The sequence below is a fragment of the Sinocyclocheilus anshuiensis genome, unplaced genomic scaffold (assembly GCF_001515605.1).
Source record: "Sinocyclocheilus anshuiensis isolate Anshui unplaced genomic scaffold, SAMN03320099.WGS_v1.1 scaffold1391, whole genome shotgun sequence".
NCBI lineage: Eukaryota > Metazoa > Chordata > Actinopteri > Cypriniformes > Cyprinidae > Sinocyclocheilus > Sinocyclocheilus anshuiensis.
Window position 1 is genome coordinate 277,064 of NW_015540990.1, and position 25,618 is coordinate 302,681.

A 25,618-nucleotide genomic window follows, 5' to 3' on the forward strand; every position below is an offset into this window, starting at 1 on the left:
TTTATTTTTTAGATTATTGAACTACTTTTGAACTTTATTTTCTTCAAAGAAAAATCACATTTGTCATCACTGAAATAAATTACATTTTTATACTATATCAAAACAAAAACTAGTTATTTTAAATGACAATAATATTTGACAGTACTACTGTTTTTACTGTATTTTTGATTAAATAAATGCAGCTTTGGTGAGCAAAAGAGTCTTTTCAAAATAATTAAATAAAAATCTTAACTCCTAACGTTTGAGGAGTATTCAGTATTTTATATAGAACATACATTTTGTTTAAAATGCATACAATTAATCTATATTTAAAGTTATTATTTATACCAGCATCTTGGATGATTATTTCACTGAGTTTGTTGTAATGCATTCTTAGATAGCCTTTTCACATTAAAACGAGACCAAAAAAAGGCTTACAAGAATGTTTTGGAAGTGTTGTGAGAACATCTCTGATGTCTAGGCAGCACACTAGGTTTTGAAAAGAGCTGTAGTTTTGCAAAAATCATCTGAGACATGCACAAGCTGACAACGTGTGCATTCATAATCTCTTTTCCCATGAAGTACATTAATCTTACAGCCATAATGCATGTATTTCCGACACGAGCAACAGTGATAGCTTTGCTAAAAGTTTAGTCACTAATTATTTTTCATTGTGTGCAAAATTAGGATATTGGATACGACAGAAGAAATTGTAATAAGGAGATAATATGAAATATTCTGCATCAGTTTTCAATGGAGCCCCAAACATATGTTACATTGTGCTTCCGCTCTCTTATCTACATAACGCCTGTCAAAACGAGGGTCTTCAGAACAAGAGGAGTACCAGGCATCCAAAGACAGAAAGAAACCCCAATCACGCTTATTTTTTTTTTTTACAAGCAATTAACATGGAACAATTCCAACTGGAGAGGCTTTCTCAGCTCCGAGGCCTATCATGAATGCAGAAGCACTTTCAGCTTTGGACTGGTGGCTTCGGACACTCTGACAGAAGACAAAAACAAAGTTTTACTCTGAAAATAAGCAGCTAAAACGGATTCTGAGAATGAAAAGGACAGGTGGAACTGTGGAAATAATGGCCAAACACATCAGCTCAATTTTGATCCTTTATGCAAACACAGATGCACACCAATGTCTACATATACATGGAAAGGAATCAGCAATCGTAACACTTTGCTAAGTCACTAATCAGGATTCCTGAGCATGTGGATTTGTATTAAATGGTCTGATTAGGGCAGATTTCTGTAGAAAACAGTTCTCAGGACAGTTTTCAAATATAGAGGATTAGTCGGATGTGATCAGTAAGACAGTTATCCGTGGCTAAACTCCAAATATCTAGTGCAAGGAGAACAGACTTCATTTTCCAGACCAATAAAACCTCACAAAACCAGCCCAGGCTGATGCAAATTTAAAGAAAGTCATAAGAAATAATATTTTTGATTAGCTGACTACTAAGATTCCGTGCATTGTGATTCTAAATTATATATATATATATATATTTTATTTTTTTATTTTTTTTGAAAATTATATACACACACATACTCACTTTCAAAAATATGTTCAAATTTAAAATAGTATTTTTAAGATATTTTAGTTTTTTAAATCAAAAAATTGTACAAGGCATAGAAATAATTATAAATGTATTCCTTCTAATTTGACTGATTGTAGTAGTAAAAAAATATATAAAAATGTGTGCGTATTTGAAACATATGTTCAAAGATATTTTCAAAGAAATACAAATAACGATCATTTATTAATTTGACCATATTTTTCTTTTTCTTAGATTTGACTGTATTTTGGGGGTGAAATATGACCTATAGTCATGTTTTTGAGATACTGCTTTGTGTATATAGCTTTGTGTATTTGTGTACTGCGTGTGTATTTGAAGTTTTAAGTGCACTAGATGGATTATATTCTTCTATCATCCATTTCCTTTCCTGCTGGCTCTACTACTTCCTGCCTCTCTCGGGGTTGTTATTGTATTTCCAGCGTGTCTGGAGGAAAACTGAAGGAGAGCGAGAAGAGGAAGGAGGGGTGAGGAGAGCCGAGAGAAAGCCTGGCGTTTTGGAGAGACAGATGAAAGCAGGACGGATGTGTGCGTTTGTAAGAGAGCAAGACTCTTGCTTGTTTGACGGCGCGTGCATATGTGTGGCAGATTAAATCCTTATCTAATCACGATACAATCAGGTCAGACAGATTATCACAGGAAGTTCAAGGTTAGACGGGCATCGCTCTATACTCAGAGGAGGAGATTCCATTAAGGCTCCGTTTCCTCATACTTCACAAGGCTGCCAGGACTTCAAAGAGGGCATTCCCAAATGGAGCAAAGGAAAACCAAATTTGCATATCTCAACAATAACCTGCTGTCATTGTTTTGAGTAAACCAAAACAATAGCTTTCTGTATGGCAGTCACATTGTCATGGAAATTGGCTACTGTAAAAAGACTCGTGCACAAAATCTCAATGCTCATTTTCTTTTAGAGCTAACTCTAAGAAAGATTGTTTTCAGTCTTAAATTAGAATCCATATTCACTTCTGCATGGCCATTTAACAATAAAAGCATGATGAGAATTGCACAACCAGCCAAATATTATGAAATCAAACTTATAGTTTTATGGCCTTTAGTCCATGTCTGTTAGCTTTGAGGCTGTATGCTAGTGCAGCCCCTACTTGGTGTCTCTCATCATGTGCTTTAGACATATTTCTTTTTTTTTCTCTTCCCTACGGGACAGACAACACCAATTAAGACTCACAAACAGATATCAGACTGATACACACACAGAGCGCTTGCTGAATGACAAAAAGCTGACGCTGGTCTCACCGCACGTGCTTTTATAGCCTCCTGGTCATTACGTCCCCTGCCGTGACATCTCGCCCATCTATTGGTCTGATTACACACGAGGTTCAGAGCCCGTCACGCTGAAGGGCGTTCCCCTAGCGTTTTCGACGCAGCTCGAGTTCCTGAAGAGGAACCCTGTTTTTAAGGGTCATGAATTCCATTTCCAAAGAAAGCAGGGGGAAAAAAATTATATAAAAAAATAAATAAATAAATACATTTTGCATTAATGTATGGGGGGGATGAAAAACTAAACTTGGGTTCGGAAATATTAAAGCTTAATTAAATGAAAGCTAAACTGAAAAAAAAATAAAAAAATAAAAAAATAAATAAATGACAAAAGCACAAAAACCTAATACTATAATTCAATATATTAATAACAGTACATGAATGATTCTAAAATAACTCTGATAGCAAGTAAAAATCAATGTTTCGTCGGTGTGCACTTAGCTGTGCTAACATTTACTTATTTAATTTGCCGAAAATGAACTGGCTTCTAAAAACTGTATTTCTAGTATCCATGTATGGCAAGTCGGCTATGGAAATAATAATGTAAAATAAATTCAAGCTCATTCTGTTTCAAGAGGAAATACATCACCATGAAAGAAAACCGTGCATGTTAAAGCATCTCATTGGATGTTTAAGTTAAGCATCATTTAATATTACTGTACTTTATGATTTGAGTTCTACACATTCAAACAAATTACTCTTAGCACTATAGCATGGCGCTAGCAATGTCATGGGTTTGAATGCCAGCGAATGCATGTGCCGATAAAATCAGGAGCTTAAACGCGATGTAATTCGCCTTGAATAAACTGCATCTGTCAAAGGTATAAATGTAAACCTCTTCAAAAATAGAATCTACTCAACTTTCATTTATGCCAATAGTTTGTCTGAAAACATAAAAGAAAGGGGGATGTAGGGAAGAAAATAGAGGTATAAATTCCAGTCCTACTGTTTGGAGATTATAGAGACATGATGATGTGATTGCATCTCCACCGCTCTCGTGTTAGTTTGTTCTTCTTGCACACACACGCACACGCTTCTATATGCTATAATTGGAAAAAAAAAAAAAAAAACAGCAGCAGCATAAAAGCTTGAAGGCATAAAATGTTAAAACAACATGTAAGTGGGTGTTTATTGAGCTTGAAGTTTTCAGAGAACTAATAAAACATGCATGTGCTTTCTTCGCTGTTTCTACATATAAATGAGGTTTCTGATTCATTCATGCCGCTAAAAGAGTTCCAAAGTGTCCTGAAATGAACACAACCAAATCTAAGTTGTATTTCGGATCAATACTATTTACTGCAAGCAACTTCCGGCATGCAATACTGCGACAGAGAAGTGCAAGCTGCCGTTTAATTGCAGGCCGTTTCCATCTTTTCTCATCTCCTTCTCTCCGAGAGCGACGTCTAGCTCGGGGTTTCCGAGATTGATTTGGCCGCTTTAATTATTAACAAAACACACAGCGGTTCTGATTGTTTCAGCTGGAGATCATAACAAAATAAATAGAAAACAAAGAGCGATCTTCTTCTTCACCACCTACATAGAAGCCCTTTAGCCTTGAGGAGCGAGAAAGGAAAGAGAAGGAAAAAAGAGAAATTGGAAATAAATAAAATCCCAGATGGATAGTTCTTCAAATGGAAAATCAACTTCAAAGTCTTATTTCATCGGAACAGCCTTGTATGCCTGGGCCAAGACGCAAGCCGCACACAGTAACCCGTCAGGTACCCGTTGTAGTGTCAATACACAGATAACACTGGCTAATGAGGCCTTCAAAGAGTGCAGGGTCTTCAGAGGTTGACCACCCGAGACCCTCTCTCTCATACTGTTTCTTGCCGTCGAACACATATATTCTGCTTCTTCTGTTCTCTTGCCACTATTTATTTATTTAAAGAGCACCCTGCACCTTGACTAATCTCCTCGCCCTTAATATTTGGCTCTGATTAGAGCGAGAACTTGTGCAATAGAGCAGGCCCTGCTGTGGACGTTTTTAGTCACGCCAGGCAGGATTATAGCTCATTACATACGGCGGAGCATTCAGATGCGCCATACCGCCGACCACAATACACTTAATGGACAATAATGGCAGCTGGCTGGTTAGCAATTATTCTTTTTTGACTCACTTATTAGATATGAACAGATCCCATGATGCCGCAGATTGTAAACAGCATCTCATTTTCTCAGTTCTACTTGGACACTGGCATATTATGTCAGAAAAGGAAAGAAATAAAGGGCTAGTTGTGACCTCGTTAGACTTGCTAATGAGGACCCCAGTCAAGAGTCTTAAAGGGGACATGACGCAGGAAATACGTTTTCCTTGATCTCGCTATGGAAGCATACTGTAGCTTTCAAAACGCAAAGCTTCCGCCTTGGTTTACATGTTTAAAAACAAATGAAGCTGCAAAAATGGGCCAGAATCATCTGTTATGAACTCATTAACATATCACAGTCCACATTTTCATATTAAAGGATGAATGATAGTTCAAACTATGCTGACACGTGGAGGTTAGTTCAGAAGTGTGGTCATTTACATAAAACTCTTAAAGATACAGTAGCTAAACAGAATGTTTAGGAAATCCTTAGGGTCAGGGAGAGGACAATGAATAGAAAATAGACATGAAAAACTAAATTGGTGCAAAAAACTTCTCTTGAACAATGTTGTGAGTATGATAGTCCAGTTAACTAAAAAAACTAAAAAAATAAAAATGTATTTCTGTAAAACACTGGAAAGCTTAATATTTATTGTGAATAGCGCTATGATTTGAGGTTTATACTACTGGTCAAAAGAATTTAGATTTTCTTTTTTTTTTTTTCTTGAAAAAATCTATTTTATGCTCACCACAAAAGACTGTATTCATTTGGCAAATATAAAATATAAAACAAAAACGATAAGATTTAATTTAATCTAACTGTATTCTATTTTAAATATATATTCTAAAATGTTATTTATTCCTGTAATGGCAAAGCTACATTTTCAGCAGCCATTCATCCAGCGTTCAAAAATTGTAAAATTAATTTTTGATATTATATTAATATCATTGTGAAAACCATTGTTGTTGTTTTGTTTTTTTGTTTTTTTGCTCTGATTTTCCGATAAATGGAAAGTTTAAAAGAACAGCATTTACTTGAAATAGAAACCTTTTGCAATATTATAAATATATGTACTGCCACTTTTGGTCAATTTGCTGCATGCTTGCTTAATAAACGTTTTATTAAAAAAAAAAAAACACAAACACACATACTGTCCACAAACTTTTGAACAGATGAATGGTTTTGTATATAAAACATCACTCAGTCACAAACACCACTAACATCAAATCAGTTCACACAAAAGCCAATATTTTCTGGAAAATATGGAATAATTTGTTTTGGCTTCAGTACAGTAACAATATAAAAAAGAGTTATATAATTTTGCATAATACTATGCATTTTTCTTAGGTGGTCATCATATTTGGGGCCCTTGGAATTAAAAAGTTTGAAAACCTCTGCACTAGACTATTAACGTTATGGCTACGTTAAAGTCTTTGCTTGACCCAGCGACGATATGCTTATGCAAAGTGTAGTCAAGCATGCTGTGGAATTTATAGACTGAGAAATGAAAAAAAAAAGAACGAGAGTGTGTGAAAGAGAGAGCAAAGACAGTGTGTAACCTCTTGATTCCATGCTGTGTGCACATACTTAGAACTGTCACACGCTGTTTGGCTAGTTTGTATGGTCATGCTTTGCTATGCTAATTTGACACAGATGGAAGTGTTTGTGTGAACTGGCTTCTGACGTTACATGTATATGAAACAGAAACGCAAACAGCGTTAGACCGAGCCAATGGAAGCGGACGCATGCACAGCTGCGCTGAATTCAGAATCGAAGCAAATTCTCCCATGACTTTCTTTAAGAATCCTGCTGAGACGATGAGGTTCAATGAGACGGCACTTGGTGTCAGATCCATTCCAACATGGTGTATTTGTATCTAAAATTCATAAATGAGCACATCTTTCATATGCCTCTGCTCTTTATGAGTAACTAACTAAATGTAATGACACCACTAACTACAATGTTTAATAGAACAGCTGTTAGTGTCAATTTTCCACAAAGCTATTTTTTTTCCAACAAGCAGCAGTAAAGACACGAGTAAACACAACATTGGTGTTTATTTTCATCCCAGTGTATTGTACATACAGGCTTAGTGGGTGTTCACACAGGATGTGTTCAAAAACAGCTTGACAAAAACGCTTGAGATGGAACAGGATGTATGCTTCACATTTTTTTTCCTGTTCAGACATCCTAAAAAAAATTACACTCACGACGTGAAGCTGAAAATCAGCAAGATGTGATGCAACTATCAAATATATCTTTCTGACACATGTACACTACTGTTCAAAAGTTTATGTTGGTATGAAATTTTAATGTTTTTGATGTCTCTTATTATTTATTTATTTTTTTTGTGAAATATTAATAAAAGTTTAATAAACATTAAAACATTAAAAACATTTGTTTCTGTGAGGGTAAAGCTGAATTCAGAATTTTCAGCGTCTTCAGTGTTACGTGATCCTTCAGAAATAATTCTAATATGCTGATTTGCTGCACAAGAAACATGTATTATTATTATCAATGTTGAAAACAGTTGTGCCGTTTAATATTTTTGTGGAATACTGTTTTTGTTTTGTTTTGTTTTGTTTTGTTTTGTTCAGGATACTTAGATGAATAGACAATTCAAAAGAACAGCATCTATTTGAAACTGATTTTTTTTTTTTTTTTTTACATTATAATTGTCTTTACTGTCAGTTTTGATCAATTGAATGCATCTTTGATTAATAAAAATATTAATGCCCAAACTTCTGAATGGTAGTGTACACTATATACATAAAAATATACAATTATACTAGGGATGCACCGATACCGATACTGGTCTCCTGTACTCGTACTCGTACTCGTTAAAATGCCCACATCGTCACCAATATTCACTCATTTTCTCACTGTTTCTCTCTCTTAAGACTGATTAATTTTTGCAAATCAATTCATTGATGCAAATCAATCCAATATCTGAGTCAAGTAAGAGTCATTACTAAACAGTATGCGAAAATGTCTTTGTGCTACATATTATGCTCTTTAATGTAGCAAAATAAAACTTTAGTTGAAAATTACTGGTTATTTGTTTTTGTTCCAGTTATTTACATTAACATCATTTAGCAGACACTCTTTATGAGAGCTATTTATAAGTTAGCCTGTTATGAAAAATTATCAGCTAAATGATGAACAAATAATTAGTTACATAATTAGAGAGATAATGCTTACTTAGCTTCAATATAGCTACTTTTTGTATTTAACATGTTGTAGAGTAAGTAACTACTTAAACCCCCATCACAGTCTATCACAGAAAACACTCATTAGAGAAAAGCAAGACAAAGAGAGACGGACAGAAATTAAGATTTTAATAATAAAAAGTAGGTGTTTTAAAGATGGGAGTCCATTAGCTGACTTTCAACACCGGTGCTATCCAGCTGTAGAATATATATAACCTATGTAGACTAATTGCCAAGTTGAGTTAGTAGGTAGATCATAGCCTACAGCAGTCCTGGAACTGCTGCCCTGCATATCTGCCTCGAAGCCAATTAGTCCGGTCTAGAACTTCCAGATTTCATCCCTGCAGACGCATATTAGAGAGGGGCGATCACGCTGTCCCTGCAAAGACGAAAATGTCAGAGAACAGAAGCTCTACCTGCGTCTCTGGATGACAGGCGAGGTTGATCTCATGACAGGAAGTTTCATTTACAGTAAACCATAATAAGCTTGTAGGAGATTCGATTTTTTAGACAACAATGCCTCTGTTGCAAAACAGAGTGAGTTACCAACCTAAGCAACTTTTTAGGCACATTCTCAACAGAAAGGCTGTTCCAAGCAATAGGCAGCATTTTGGAGAAAATCTGGCAACATTGTATGATGAACCAATCCCAATGCACTGAAACATGCTATGCTGATACATTTTTTTCATCAGAAGATCATCAAGCAACAATATATAGTTTAAAGATGTTCAGCGTACTTTCAGCCCGTGTCTACTCAACGGCTGTTTACTTTTAGGTCACCACACAGATTATGATGACATTAGTAAGGGTGTTTTCTCATACATGAAACAACAGATTAAACACTCCAGATTTATAATACTGAGACAGACATGCAAGAGGTTTAAAGGAGCACACTATGTTTTTCATACATCCATCTCATTTTAAGGCCCTCTTAGTATAATGAAAGGGTCAGGACCTATAATTCACAATATCTAATTCTGCACAAAACAATCTGGTTTAAAACAATATCATATGACTGTGTTTGTGTGTACGTGTGTCTCTGTGTGAGTGAACTTCACAAATACAAGTCCAGTTCACAACCTCAAAACCACACACAAAAAAAACAAGTATAATAATAATAGTAATAATAATAATAATAATAATAACAATAATAATAATATTAATAATAATAATAAATCCAAGCCGTTTTATAGTGACATTATTTTTACAATAAATTACTCTCAATACATTAAATCTCAGTAAATTACTGTAATAGATTTTTTTTTTATCAAATCAAGCTTGCTTATTCATTCATTCATTCATTTATTTGTCAAGAGAATTTGGGGAAATTATTGGGGGAATTATGTCTAAATAAATAAATAAGCAAACAAACAAGTAAATCAGTCCAAAAACAGGGGCCCTTTCTTTATGAAAAAAAAAAAAAAACTTATTTTGTTCAATTTTGGTTCGCTTCTTTTTGTACATGTGATTGTGGTGGGGTGAAAGAAATAAGCTTGCCCTTAGGTTGGCAGGGTTTTTTGACGATAGCAGAAAATATATCGAACAGCTCCTCTTTCATTCTTTACTACATGCAGGAGAACAATAGAGTGCCGCCCACCCACAAAGCCTACTTCCCTGAGACAGTTTGATAAAAGTCAATTTGGAAAGCAGTGCCCCAAATCTCAAAAGGCCAAAACTGTGTATGTGTGCAAAGGAAAGAGAGAAAAAAATGGGGCATTTTGAAGGACTATCTGCCTAAACCACTTCATATATGGGCCATCCTGGCATGAAAGCAGCAGATCTCTGAGGTTAAGGGGTATTGACAGGCCGGCCTTGTTTAAAGGCCAAATGTAAATCCTTTACGTCTGTGGCCTGTTTTAAGCACTGTAATCCTCCATCAGAGCCGCAGAGGTGTTCTCTTTATTTAAAATAGTGGCAATATGTCAGAAAATACTGGTGATAACCACAAAGTGATAAGTCACTGTTAACTCTCTCATTGATAAGAGATCATCAGCATCAACTGGGCGATACGGGCCCTGAGGAGAGCAGCACCACAGCCAACCATCTCAGATCGATTGGATTCGTTAAAGCAATAACGCTGACTGATGCTAGATAGTCATCAGTCATAGGCAGAGATAAGTGACTTGTATCTGTTCAGTTATTTACTTATTTTTCCAGCATTTCTCCCATAAAGAACTAATAGCAGCCACTTCGAAAATAGGTCTTGAATACATGTTATAAAGGAAAAAAATTTCATCATAATCATTTGTCTTCGTAATCAAAATGTAATAAATTGCTACGCCTCTTTCATTTTAGACTGACATCAAGCACTTTTATTGTTTTAGTATATAGAAACCACTTGATCCAGTCAATTACTGATGTATAAAATCAAATCTCAATGTACATTTCTTTTTTTGTGGTGTGAGTTTGGAACGCAACTATTTTTTTTGTCCATTTGCAGACAAGTGTTGTTGAATCATGCTTGAAAACATGTTTGCAGTTCTTTTTGTGGCCACTAGAGGCACACAACGAACTTTACCTTGTTAAAAAACACACACACACACACACACACACACACACACACACACACACACACACCACAACAACACACATCTGATGGATTTTTTCCAGGATGTGTGTTTAGGTGCCTAATGCCAATTTATTAGATTAATAATCGAGTCAGATAACAAATGGCGCCTCTTTTTTTAGATATATGGAACTGTGCCATTAGGACAGATGCCATGAAGGCAGCAGAGACCAAAGAGACAGGATTGCCTGAAGTAGAACAAACTTACTTTCCTTTGGGACATGCTAATTATTTAGATAATTACTATCTGAACTCTTCATCTGCATAAAACTGACAGCCAGACACCACAGCTGGTCCATCAGGCCTTTAACACACACTCATCTAAATCACACATGAATACAAACCCGTACTACTCACAAAGGGTTAAACCCTTAATCAACTTTTGTAAATACGCAGACAAACTGACTGGCAGAAGGGGGCCAACTGCGAAAGTAGTAGACAGTTCGAATACAGCTTTACAAACATTCTTCACAAGCACGCAAATGCTTGGCCAATGCAAGCGCTTTGGCATATTTCTGAACACAACACAAGCGAATGAGCTTGTGCTGCACGGCAGCCAGCGCTAAATCTACTGAAAACTTCACCGAAGCAATAGCCTGGCTAATTTTACTCGCAAACGACATTGTGAAACCGTAAGTGCTATACATGGAGTGACAGCAAAAAACTTCAATAGTGTCAAAGTATCGGTGAGTCTGTCTTTTATTAGCTTCTGTGTAGCACTCATGGTTCTGCCAACATCCATTCAGCGAAACTCCATCCAACAAACTTGTACAACTCGTTCTACCCGCATATGTCTCCTCATCCCTGTAAAAATAGACTGCAGGTGATGTGCATAAGCGTGAAGTGACATCTACTGAAAGACTGAGGTACACCAAACGTGAAGACCTGACAGGTTTGTGTAAACGATGCATTATGACATCATCAAAGACCAGGAAACATGCGACACATGACAATCGAATGTACAAAATGGGAAAAACATCTGCTGCTGAAACAACTAGGCAACCGAGACTGTCAAGATATGGCAAACCTTGTCCTTCACATCCACCAAACTGGGGCAGAAAATGACATTTGTTCTACATGTTCTTATCAACTCAACACTGATTCTTAAAGTATACGGCCCTTTCAGTCAGTCACATTTTCTGTAATGCAAGTTTTATTATCTGAAAATAAAAAAGAAGCACAAATAAAATAGGTCGTCATTGGCCTGGGGAGGTAAAAGTTGGATGACCAGATTTTTTTTTTTTTTTTATGCTGCTGAACTATAAGGACTCTGATGAATGAAGTGAGTACCTGGACCCTGCCTTCTACACTAATGCAGGAGCTCTTATCAGACAAAAGCATTTTAAAGAGTGGCAATGCTGACTGCTAGTTTCAGGGAAATGTTTCAAACCATCCATCTTGACCAAATAAAAGAGTGCCCTCACCAGCAGACGCCTCTAGGAGTGACCACTTATCTCAAGTCACCAGCTCTGCTCTTAATAATACAGAGAGAGCGAGCAATTCAAAGAGAGAGAGAGATGGAAAGAGAACACAAGTGGAGAAAGTAAGAGAGAAAGAAACAATGAAACCGTAAGAGAAAGAGGGAGACAATAAGAAAATGGCCCAAATCAAGGCTGGAGGCTATACAACAAACAACTGCTACAACTTAATAATGACAAAACTTGATTTCAAACAAGACTCTACCACAACACAAAAAGGGTATTAGTTCCAACAAGATGTTCTGTGACTTACCATTTCACTGAAATCAGGCAAAGTTTTTTACTCATTTACTCATTTACCCTTATGTCGTTTTAAAAATTAAAAGACTTTCGTTCTGCCATTTAAAGGCCTAGACACCAAAAGTCGACTGTGGTGCCATTTCACATCATTTGCGCCTGGGACAAAAAAAATGTGCATCAAAATACCACAAAAACGACAGCCAACTCTCCGTACCAGCAGATGGCAGTAGTCTGTATTCAACATTAAAAAATACGAAACCGGAAGAGCTAGGACTACGAATATACAATGAGAAGAGCATTCTTGTTTGTGCCCCTTTTCGATTTTACTCTTTACTTGCTTTTGTCACTTAAGTTATTTTCATGCACTGGTTCACTAAGCTGAACACCCAATCAGAGTGGTCACTCACTGACAGGCTCTTATTTGACATGCTCAATTGTCCGAAAAGCCATGACAGTGATCAGACTACTGGCAATGGTGTGGAACAAACGGCAAAAACTAGGCCAACAGACGCTCAACGACAGCTTGACATTGTTAGCTTGGTGTTTATGGGCCTTATCGCAACAAAAAAAAAAAGAAATTCTGAAGAAAATTCATGCTGCTCTATTCCAAAAACAGGCTTCTATTAGAATGGCGTGAAGATGTTTAAATGATAACTCAATTGCTAGCTTTGGGTGAACTATTCCTTTAACATCCAAGCATGGATAAGGATTTGTCTGGAGCTTCTAGCACTCAATCCGAGTCAATGCAGACAACCTCACTAATGCAAAGATAGAGTTCCTCGCCCCAGGAGTATCCCTACTCTTTACTTAAGAAAGGGATCCATTTCCTATCTCAGAACAGAAATGGGAGCTCTATACACATGCATAATTCATGAGGTCTCTCTTTCTTTACAAAGGTCTTACAGTAAATACACCTTCACTATGGGGGGAAGTTGTGGCCTAATGGTTAGAGAGTCGGACTCGTAACCCAAAGGTTGTGGGTTCGAGTCTCGTACCGGCAGGGATTGTAGGTGGGGGGAGTGAATGTACAGCGCTCTCTCCCACCTTCAATACCACGACTGAGGTGCCCTTGAGCAAGGCACCGAACCCCCAACTGCTCCCCGGGCGCCGCAGCATAAATGGCTGCCCACTGCTCCGGGTGTGTGTTCACGGTGTGTGTGTGTTCACTGCTGTGTGTCTGCACTTTGGATGGGTTAAATGCAGAGCACTAATTCCATGTATGGGTCACCATACTTGGCCACATCTCACGTCACTCACGTCACTATGAGTATTGACCAACTTATGGAGTTTAATCAATGTCCAGTTTGTAAAGCTTTACATTTGCTCCCTCAGCCCTGGTTACATCCTCAATTCAGATTAAATAAATGCTCTCTGTAACTTTTGAGGTTTTTCAGGTTCTCATTACTGAACAGCCTAGCAGGATCCAAAGAGTCGACGTGCCTCATATCATCTAATGAGCGAGACTCTAACGGCATCAAGAGCGCTCAATCTTGCTAATCAGCACCTACTGTAGGCCCAGTCATCACTCAGTTCAGTCAGCGAGGCAGAGCTAAGCTCATTTCCCTCTCACCGGAATGAATAAATTGGCCCTAGTCTGTCTTCAAACCACCTTGTCCCGACAGAAGGTCAGTAAATCAATAATGCGTGCAAATACACGAAAAAACAATTAAAAGTCGCCATTTTTCCTTCTCAAGGATGTCCCTACAAGCTCAGAAATGTTTCTCTTCCCTGCCGACAGGTCTCCTCAGACATAGCCTAGCTCCGCTTCATGAATATTCCAGGACATGACGGAGGAAAACAGCAGCTATGACAGTCACACAACCCTGGAATGACTTCATAATCAATCCCATGATTCCTCTCTGCCTGCGAACCATGAGTACATGCACCTGGGGCTCGCCAGGGCAGATACCCAATGACAAGTCTCTCCGTTATGCTGCAACAGCCACTTATTGAACAGCAAAGCAATGAATCTATCCTATCTGTCCATCACTAGTGAAGATATACATGCACTAGCCGTGTTTTCTGTAATGAGAGGCCGGCTTATTTCGAAGACGGTGTAAGGCATGAAGGACCATTTATTGACACGCTCTGAAGTGTACTGTCGACTTACTGTGCTTGACTTCTTCCCTTCCATCCACGGTCCTGAGGTGAGAACAGCAACTGATTGCAGAGCAATAAAGAGGGATGAACTCCATAATGAACTCAATTGGTTTTGTGTTAATTGCGGCTCATTTCAATAACTAATATCGGTCGCAATATTGTTCTAAAGGCTCAGGGGAGCAATAACTGACATTTGGCGAGATGCACAACATATTAGCAGAGCTGCAGTTGGAACTGAAGGATCACCTCTGATCAGTAAAACTGGTTGCCTCGTGCACTTATCCCCAAACTAATGCATTCTAACAGATTGTGTGCAGCATCTTGGGTGTAATTGACCTGAGGTTAATCACACTGCTGACCTTTGAGAGATGACAGAGGAGGGTACAAGATATACTGCACATTCGCTCTGACCTCAAGACAACAAGCAATATGTTCTCCAAAAACAACCTTTTTCATAATACAGCTCTAATCCCATTAGCAATTCAACAGAATACGATTCCGGCTGGTTTACAAAGCCATTTATCAAACCGGCTTGTTCAGGACGAAATACATTTGGTGCACGAAGAAAATTAACAAACTGTGTCTGGGTGCATCTGTACATATAACCAAGAGAACTTCAAGAACAAAAGAGGGGCCACCAGACCCCAATTCTCCCGAGGGAAGATGATGACAGTCCTTGAAGCACAATGCTGAACAACTACAGGTTTCCGAACTTTCTTTGCCACCTGCTGGACCTCTATGCTGCTTCAACTTGCTTTAAAAGATCAGCTATTGTTCTAGTCCCCAGGGGCCGTAAGAAACTTTAATGACTTCGAACTCATGACAGTTTGGTGGTCCTATCGACAATTGAGCAACTTGTTTTGACCTACTTTGAAACAAGTCCCTGCTGGGCCCCAAGAAGTTCTCCGACTTGGAAAGGATAGTTCACAACAGGCGTCAAATGGAGCTTTACTTCTTGTCACAACAACCTGCCCATCTGAAACCCTACAGCAAGATTTATAACTAAACGACTACCTTGAAAGGGAGGTAAACACTAAACTAGCCCCAATATGGTGGTCTAGATCTACACTAGAATTGTTGAGTCTGCCCTCACTTCACCAACAACAATCTGGACTAGCCTATTCCTTTAGTTTCTTCAAACTGATGTCCTGAAAGCCATCAGACAAGACCTCTAACACTCCAGCCATCACCCATTTGAAACACTGATCAAGACCAGCCTTTTCCTAAAGCAGTAGGTTCTTATTATCAGATCAACAACATCTCTGACACTGTACTGTACTCTAGACACAAAAACAGAACTGGTGGAACATTTCCAGGATGTTATCCATTTACATGCAACTGTCATTCATTTACATTTAAGTACCTTGAAAGTAATAATAAGTTTAATTATATTTTAATTTCAATCCATTCTGATGCTGAATTTTAGTTACAAGATAAGTATCTGTGTGTTTAATTCTGTATGAGAGAGCAATGAGTGTGAATGGACAGTTCACCACAGGATGGTATGGGAAAGTGACCATTCACACTCCAATGATGAGTACCAGTCCCATTGGAAAACCACTGTAATTGGCTGCACACTGAGCTACTCGCATGGTGACATCTGGAAACACGCAGGTCATTTCTATCATCTCATCGACTGCCCGGGAGAATATTCCAACCGCAGACAGAGTGGATCCATATTCCCTGCAGACATGCTGGAAGTTAGAAGCAGTGACATGGGGAAAAAGGAAAGATGCAGAGCAAAAATAGGGTGAAATGTTGATCAGGAATACAGTACAGCCCATACATGCTCTTAGAATGGAGCTGAAGGGGTGTTGATGACTATAAAGTGGGCATGTCGAGAGTCATAAGGTCCCTGTGGTAGAAACGAGCCCTATTTGTTGTCTTACAGTCATGGTTTATTTCTGAATTTCCTTTGTTGCCTTCTCCACTGCAAATATTCTACTTCTCCATTCACCACCCTCTTATTTTATGTCTGTTCCCCGTCACACCCACATAGACCTTGTGGGGTCTAGTAAACTCATTCAAGCACCTACAAATGCACACACACATATAGAGCCCAAGTAAAGTCTTTAGCACTCTGTAGAATGAGAAGAAAGGTGTTGTGGATGATTTATGTGTTTGATTTCACTCACTGCATTTGAGCACACACTCTTCTGATGAGAGTATTAAATCGGCTAGGACAAAGGATAACAGTCGGTGAGGAGCGGACATATATCATCTGAATGTCCCCAAACGAAGAAGTCATGAAAGCATTCACAAGGAGCGAGGCATTCACCTTTATCAAACCGCATAATAATTAGCATTAGCACTTGCATATGACAAGCATCGACTGATGTAACCGGTCAAGAGCGCTGCCAAGATTAGCTCCTGAAAAGCCACCAGAAACATTTTAAGGCTTCAAACTCATATATGCATTTCTTTCTGCACAAAGCTCAAAAAAAAAAAAATGAAAACCAAAAAAACAAGCATCATTAGGTCCAGTGGCAAGCAAAGCTTCATGTAAACTGTCCCAATCCCCAGAAGACAAAAATCCCTGCACATACTCAGGTAATGAGAGCAATGGGAGGGAGGTATGTGTGTTTATGTAAAATTAGCTCAGTTATAATGATGTAGCGGTGAAGGGACCATCGTTAGAGAGGTCACTAAAGAAACCAATAAGCAGAGAAGACATACAAACAAGCGGGTGAAAAGTGTACCTGTGCCGCTCTCTAATGGGGCTTCAACAGCAGCCATCTCAACAATCTGAACAAGGGTTACTCACTAGAGGAGTGCAGGGAGTCCAGTACTCTGGGTTCAGCTCGGCTCGGGAGCGAAGGTCCAGATAGTCGGGGTTCAGTTCGGTGCGGGCACGGGTAAGCGTTCCCTTAAAAGCCAAGAAAAGGCAGGGTTACAAGTCCACCTAGTAAGCAACTTTTTCAAAGATGTGAAATGAGTGATGATATGGCTGGAATCACAAATTGTGGGGAGTGATGGGAACCAGAGAAAGTAGAGGAAAATAGATTTCTCACAGAAGAATAAATGAGAGAAACAGGATAATACTGGTTATACGTATGGATACTGGATATGACATTTTTATATTTAGATTCAATTACCTCTCAATCTTTAAAAACAAAAATAATAATAATTTATTAACGTTGTTAAAATTTAATTTTCAGAACATATTAAAATCAATATGCACACTGTACATTAAAATGTATTTGTTTTTATTTCAGAATTTTAATCTTCAGCCATTTGTAGGTTATCAGTCAATAAATAAATTATATTACAAATTATTTATAAAATAATTTTAATATCGATATTCAATATCATGACCGATGTTGGGGGGAAAACAGGTTTTTTTTTTTTGGAATAAGGTCTAAAATTATTTTAAATAAGTTGGTGCAAGCTGATTAGTAGCTGGGTGACTAGATCTGAAATCTGAAGCATCATGGATCAGCTTGGACCATTAAATGACCAGTTTAGACCAGCCATTATGTTGCAAAACCACTAGCTTAAACCAGATTTTCCAGTCTCGTGTTTCCAGGCTCGTGTTTGATAGACACAACCTGCTTTTTCTTTAGAATGCGCATGACGCTTGCTATTTCAAGTCTGAATCTTGCAATTCAGGCCACACCAATTTCCTGTTTCAACAGGTATTACAAATGCTGTGCTTCCTATTACATGAGGCCTTTAATGGAACTCAACAAGACACTTCCAAAACCAGGAGAATGAATGGCATGCTGTCACTTTTCATAAACCCAACAGAAAAACACGGTTTCTGAGAATTTCCGACCTTCGGCAGCATCCTTAATATTTTACACACGAGCATACAATTAGGGGGCTCTCAATTTCCAAACACTCAGTGAGCTCAAAAGGTGACAAATTACACAGCGCTTTTAAGCTGAGGCAGAACTGAAGATGTTTTCTTCTTCACGCTTTGTGTCCAAAATGATACAGACTGATTATATCTCCTTTGAAAATAAAATTGCCTTTATAAGCATACGGCATTTGTGTTTGACAAACCTCCGCTGTGAATCTCAGCGAAATATCCTGCTTTCAAATCAGTCTGCCCTTTGTTAGGTAATCTGCTTTTCTCTCGCGTGCACGCTCCGTCTTTTCTCTTCTGTGTTTTTTTTTTACATGCAATAGAAAGAGGGACGCATATGAAACAAACACATATGAGTGGTGACATTTCAAATGATATTAGAGTGATACTCAAGCAGGCAAAGCAATCAAAAAGGCTTTGGCTAAGGCAAGGTGACCTCACTGAAATTCACAAACAAAGTGAGAGAAGCTAAAACATATTGCTTATCGTACAGCCATGAATTAAAACCTAAATGCTGACCTGAAAGAAAACAAACAAACAAAACAAATAAAGGCTTTCGTATATTTACATGCACGGCGAACAAGGCAAGACGGGAAATTACGAAACGCGCGCTAAGCATCGCATGAGATTCAAGGTCACGCAAAAAGCGTGAAGAAGGCAACTCGAAAGCTACTGCGCTCAAATGCCTTCTGGAGATGCTATGAATACTAAAGAAATGGTTTATTTGCTTCGGAAAGAGCCGTTTTTCATTTTCCAACAAAATCCAGTAAATTGCGGCCATGCGAACACTATGATGTATACCGTAATTATCTGTTGATTTACAAAATGCCCACCCAGTAATGAGGCAGGGCCGACGAGAGGCCCGGGCATACATCACTGTCTCTAACCCCAGAACGCCTTCGAGAGCACACCCTCGCCCTCTTGCACGTGCTATTTATCTCTACTCCATCTCTGCGCGCTTCGCCTCATGAAATCTGAAGTTACGTTTGCGATGCCAAGGCGTCAAAAAGTATGTTTCCTTTACCACTATGTCTATTTACTTATTTGTCTGGAGCTCGGTGCCGCCCACACTCTGTGTTTTAATTAATGTCACGTTGACCTGGACAACATGCTTTGGCAGTTGGCAAAGTCGTTTAATGCCAGCGTGATTCTCTACTCTATCCATTAGTGAGCGAGCGTGAAGGAAAGCGCATTCTAGAGCGCTGGCGTATGGTTTGTACTCTTTAATTGTATTATTAATTTATATTTTTACTGTAATCTTACTCTGGCACGTACAGAGCGTGTTTGGTGTGTGTAGTCGTGAGAACAAGCCTTCTGTGTGCATTCGAGAGCTTTTCTCACAGCAAGATGTGTGATCAAAGCCAGAAGGAAGCCTGCTTCCGTTCTGTAAAAGTACAAGCTGTCTGTCATCTGTCCTTCATTCCCTCAAACAAAGCATGTTCTGCTGAACTGAATATATTCTGAGCTTTAAGAAAGTAGAAAACAGAGCCTCTGTACTTCATGTTTAGTGCAATACATTTGCAGCAAATCACAAAAATGTACTGTGGAAGGTTTCAGCTCCATGTTTCTGCTAGTCACGCTTTTGCTTTGGTTCTAATAGTCGACATGTAACAGATTTGGGTCATGCATTTTGGTGTTTAGTTGGGTTGGGGGTAATTCAGAATTTAATAACTGACTGCCTTTCAGTTGATGGGTGTGAATGGCACACCCCACTGGAATTTGAATTGGAATAACAGGAAGAATTGATTTCATTAGAAATGAATAAAAAACAAAGGTAATGCATTTGTGGAAATTATTGTTTTTCCACCCTGGAACACAAAAATTAATTCATTAAATCTGATTAAATATACATTCAAATATACCATTCAAAATGTGGGGTTTGGTAAGATTTTAAATTATTTTGAAAGTGAAAGTCTCTTAGCTCACCGAAGCTGCATTTATTTGAAAAATACAGTAAAAATATTATAATACATTTTAATAAAAAATATTATTGTATTATAACTCTTTTCTATTTTAATATATTTAAAATTGCAATTTATTTCTGTGATGTAATGCTGAATTTTCAGCATCATTACTCCAGTGTCACATGATCCTTCAGAAATCATTCTAATATGCTGATTTGCTGCTTCAGAAACATTTCTCATTATTATCATTATACATTCATTCATTCATTCATTCTTTCTTTCTTTCTTTCTTTCTTTCTTTCTTTCTTTTTGTGGAAACCATTATATATGTATGTATTTCGATTTTTTATTTTATTGTTATTTTTTTTTTAATGCTAAAGATTTTACATTGTTACAAAAACTGCACTTTCGGTCAATTTAATGCATCCTTGCTGAATAAAAATATTAATTTCTTTAAAAATAAATAAATAAAATTCCTACATAAAATACCACAAAATAAAAGCCTAGTTCTTTTCTTTTCCGTCTATCGCACTTGAGAGTCATGATGGCCCCAATAGTCGTATTATGATTAACAACGTGATGCATATGAGAGCTGAATGCACTTTTTTTACACAACTCTGTAGTGTCATTCAACCTAATGACTTCCATATCCCACCCACCATGATTTATTAAAGCAATAGAGCCCATATTCAAATGACGGCGGCACGGCTAAGACACGCTGACATTATAATTTGCCATATATCACACAAGTGCATGAATAGCATTACCAATTTATGAATGTGATTAAGGGGGGGAATATTACTCTGGATTAAGTAGCCTGGCACTCTTCAAGAGTAAATAGTGTGTGTGTGTGTGTGTGTGTGTGTGTGAGCGTGCATGATAGACAGGTGATGCTGACGGCACTTTTCCATTTACTCTTGTTATCTAGATTATCTATCATCATTTATATAGAGAGCTTTTATACAGAGGGCCATGTTTACAGGAAAGAGGTCAAACGCTCATACACACATACACACTAACATCAAATGCTTCATAAAGACACCACAACCAGACGGATGATATAAATCAAGGGCTTTTAAAAATAGAATGTGCCTGAAGGGATGCTATGGGACTGTACGACAACCCTCTGTCAATCACATGAGCTTTGGTTCAAACAATAACACCCACAGCACATCTATTGATCTCATGATGTATCTCTCTTCAGGGGCCCGTTAATTTCACACAAAATAAACTATATCGCCACCGATTATTAAGATAAAGAGAGAGTTTTAGCTACTAGGTGTTAATTTATAGTCTGTGCATGTCCTGTTATTGGTGGTCTTTTTGTGCACCTTTATTGGACAACATTTATTAATAATTATTTTCAAACTCATTTTTTAGAGATTACAATGGAAGCCTGTTTCTGGCATGAAAATAAATAAATAAATTAATTTATATTTTTCTCACAATTCATACTTTTTTACTTGTGTTTTGTTTTGTTTTGTTTTGTTGCCACAAAATAAAAAAATTCAAAGTCAATTGTGAGTTTTTATCTCATAATTATGTACATATATCTTGCGATTCTGAGTTTATATCTCTCTCTCTCTCTCTCTCTCTCTCTCTCTCTCTCTCAGAATTGTGAGAAAAAAGTCAGAATTGTGAGATATAAACTCGGAATCACAAAGGAAAAAGTCTGAATTATGAAAAATACATTTGCATACTTTTTTTTATCCCATGGCAGAAAATTTTTTTCCACAGATTACACCTACTAATATTTCTAGCCAAATAAAAACAGAAAAAAAGTATATATTTTTCATGTATACAAAAATGCATGACTTTCCCAGGCCTGGAAATCACAATTCCACACATTTCCAGGTGTTCAGTGACTCTGAGAACCATGCAACCTGTTTCTTCAAACTTCAAAACTAAACATATAAGATGAAACATCCACTATAGTGCCCCTTACTTGCCCACGTTATGAATTTGCTATGACATATTCTAAATGCAAGAGCATATGAAATTTGGCTTATGTAGCCTAAAGTTCATGTTCATAGATGTTTCAGGCCTTTCATGTTCAAAGTCACACCGGAGACTTCCTACATCCATACATGCGTACGTTTTATAAATCATGCTTCCGTTTCCTACTCCTCATATTTTCCTCAATTTAAAACAGTCTTTTAAAATTGAGGCCTGTAATTTCATTACACACTCATCAAGAAATTTGCCCTCTATTTTTCTTCAAAGCTAAACGTACCCACCAAAAATAATAGCTCGTAATGAGAATGTCAAGGGCTGACCGCAGCTTTTTAAACTAAAGTATCACTTGTCGTTTTTTTAAACAAACGTTCTTTTGATTCTTCCTAATTAGGTTTCTTCTTGCCGCGGTGATGCCTGTGAGTTCCTGCGGTCTCTGTGACAAAGCGTCACAAAATCGAGGGTGGTCCCGGCGCTAAAGTTGTTACGTGGGTGACTTTGGCACAGTTGAAAGTGCTTCACGTGACCCAGCTGAGATGTGCACCTGTGTGAAGGAGCGTGAGCGCCTCATCTCAAGGCCTCTTCATTAAAGCGTCCAAAGCATTCAGCCTAATTAATCTTTTCAGTGCACTTCACTTCTCTCCAGATAAGCCCTTTCTGTTTGTTTCCCCGCATGATAATCAGGCAAACTTCCAGTTACAGTGGCAACATGTGCCTCCTACCGAGCCCCAATGGGTCACTTAGCGAAACTGCAGATGCCTGCAGAAAAAAAAACAAGAGATAACTAAACACATTTTATTAAGGTTGAAGCTGAGGGCAAAGAGCTCCTGGAGGATACAACGTAAATAAATACACATCGTCATCCTCCACACCGACTGTTTACCAACCGCATTACCTTCAGAGAAATCTCATCATCGCCGAGAGCCACCATGTGACCCCGTGACGGGGGGCCGTTTGATCATTACTAAATGGATCTTTCACAGCCGACTCCAGCCACGGCGTATGAAGCACGTGTTACAGGTCTGATAAATGTCCGCAGGTTTCCTTCTGTTACAGCTGCATTAATAGTTAACAGCTCAATAAAAATCAATCAGCGCATTATCTAGCCTGCCTCCTGAGATCGGCCCAGTATGTTTAATATATTTGCCACCATGTTTAATATATCGCATTCATAATCGGCCCTTTACTTATAGTCTCCTCACTATGGTTGAGTTACTGGTGCACCAGCGCTGCAAATGAGCTCGTAAAAGAGGAGCAGGAGCCATGAAGCACATCTTCTCCGTCGTTCTTTATTTATCTCTCTCCTTCAGTCTTTCTAGTACAGATCCGCACTGTTGCTGTGAACTGACACAGGTAACGTACACACTGCCGACAGATACAGTAGTCCCTCCTCTTCTGAGTGCTTAACGTCATTCTGCACACATTCAGTTCGGTTATTTATGAGCATGAAAACCACGTTCTACCAAAACTCACTCAAAAATTCAGGTGGTGACAAACGTACAAATAAGAAATTAATAATTGTTTAATAATGATGCATTAAATTAACTGACAGTAGAGACATTTATAACATATCTGCAAATATATGTGATTATATGTTGTTATTTTGTACTTTCTATTTATCATGGTTTCCACAAAAATGTTAAGCAGCATTGATAATAATAACAAAAAAAAATAAATGTGTCAGCATGATTTATGAAAGATCATGTGACATTGAAGACTGGAATAACAATGCAGAAAATTCAGCTTTGATCACAGAAATAAATGTAATTTTACAATATATTTAATAGAAAACATTTATTTTATACTCTAATAATATTTCACAATATTACTGTTTTGATTGTGCTTTCAATCAAATAAATGCAGTCTTGGTGAGCATAAGAGAAAAATAGCAAACAGCAAATGGGTTAAAATGTTACCTTCCATGTATTTTTTTTAAAGCCACCAAGATGCCAACAAGTTGCTATAGTCAACTGAGTTCTATATTTTGTACTGCATATAAAAATGGTTTAGGGGGTTAACGTCATGTTTAAAATGCAGCTTACAGCCTCAAAAGACTCCAGTGTGCATGTGGCTGTAGTGAAGAGGGAAGAGAAGAAAGTGAGCACAAGAGAGCATTAGCATTTGATTGAACACTGGCAACAATCAGTCTCTTCAGCAAATTTCAGATTTGTTTTTACCGCGCTGCCGCTAAGCCCATTTTCACGGTGGGCTCAAAACTTATCGACGTTCCATTTAAGTTGACAATGGCCGGGGAGAGCCTCTCGCTAAGATGACAAAAAAACAGCTTGAACGCCGGGGCCACCACTAAAAATATCACCCAATTATCCTCAGCGCTCTCGTATCATTCAGGAACTAAAGAGGATTGCTTTTCGCCGGGGCCTTTCACATTGTTCTTGAAGAACAAAAGCCTATCAAACTACCAACCCCTCAAATAACCATATGTATCCAGCGCACATTCAAAGAGACGGCTCTTTCTCATGCAAAACTCTCCGTCCACGCTGACACAAATATATTTCTGAAGACTGTTTGAAATGATAATTCATTTGCACCTTATAGAAACCAAAGCCTACACTCCAGGGAGAAAAAATATAGTAGAGAATACAAAGAAAAAAATGCCGCTATGAGCTGGTTTACATGAAAAGGAAGAAATGTAACTCTCAGTGGGGATGTCTGAGGTTACGAAAGGTCACACCGGCAACACCAGATGACCGGGGAACACAGAATCCGTTCTATTATGGCGTCTGGTGACAGAGAATATTCCAAATCGATCCAAATCTTATTCTATCGTCCCGCCATCTACTGGGCCCTTTGGTTAGATGACACGTAATACTCGCCCTGAGGAATCCAAGACCTGAGCGCAAAGCAGAGGAACGCTCAATCAATTAAGCAGTCGAGACGGGGGGATAGTGGATGGCAGAGAGGTCTGCTGTTGTGCTGCTCATTCAGAAGAGACGAAGCCTTTATCGATTTCTACTGGGGACCTCGTTCTCATCATTAGAGAACATTACTGATCTAAAGAGGACCCCTGACCGCGCTATTGGTTAATGACTACTTAAAACACGGTAGATGGGCGAAGGAAAGCGGTGTGATCATTGAGTGAAAAAAAAAAAAAACGTGTCAAGATAGTAACATATATGCTGCATTAAGATATTTTGCATGTTATTTATGTTATAATAAATTACCTTAAAAACAAATTCTTATTAAAATAAAAAATAATCATCCAATTGTTCCATAGTCCTCCCATAATTAAAATGTAAATTGATTACATTAAATATAATTTATTCTGATTTACTACTTTATTACAATAACAGGAATTGTCATTAAGAATAATACGAACTAATGAGAACTAAAACAAACTAGCAAAACACTTGAATTACAGTAAAGAAAAATTGGGGGGAAAGTATTATAATGAAAACAATTCAATGTAAACAAA

At 37.8% G+C, this 25,618-nt stretch overlaps 1 protein-coding gene across 1 annotated transcript in view; it reads right to left on the reverse strand.

The window, feature by feature from the left end:
* The window catches only part of LOC107690206 (protocadherin-9-like), a 301,385-nt gene that overhangs the window by 217,180 nt on the left and 58,587 nt on the right, over nucleotides 1-25,618 (reverse strand). Inside the window, exon 4 of the mRNA XM_016488465.1 lies at nucleotides 17,285-17,386. Coding sequence (XP_016343951.1) covers nucleotides 17,285-17,386 — 102 coding nt within the window. The remainder of the gene's footprint in view (nucleotides 1-17,284; nucleotides 17,387-25,618) is intronic.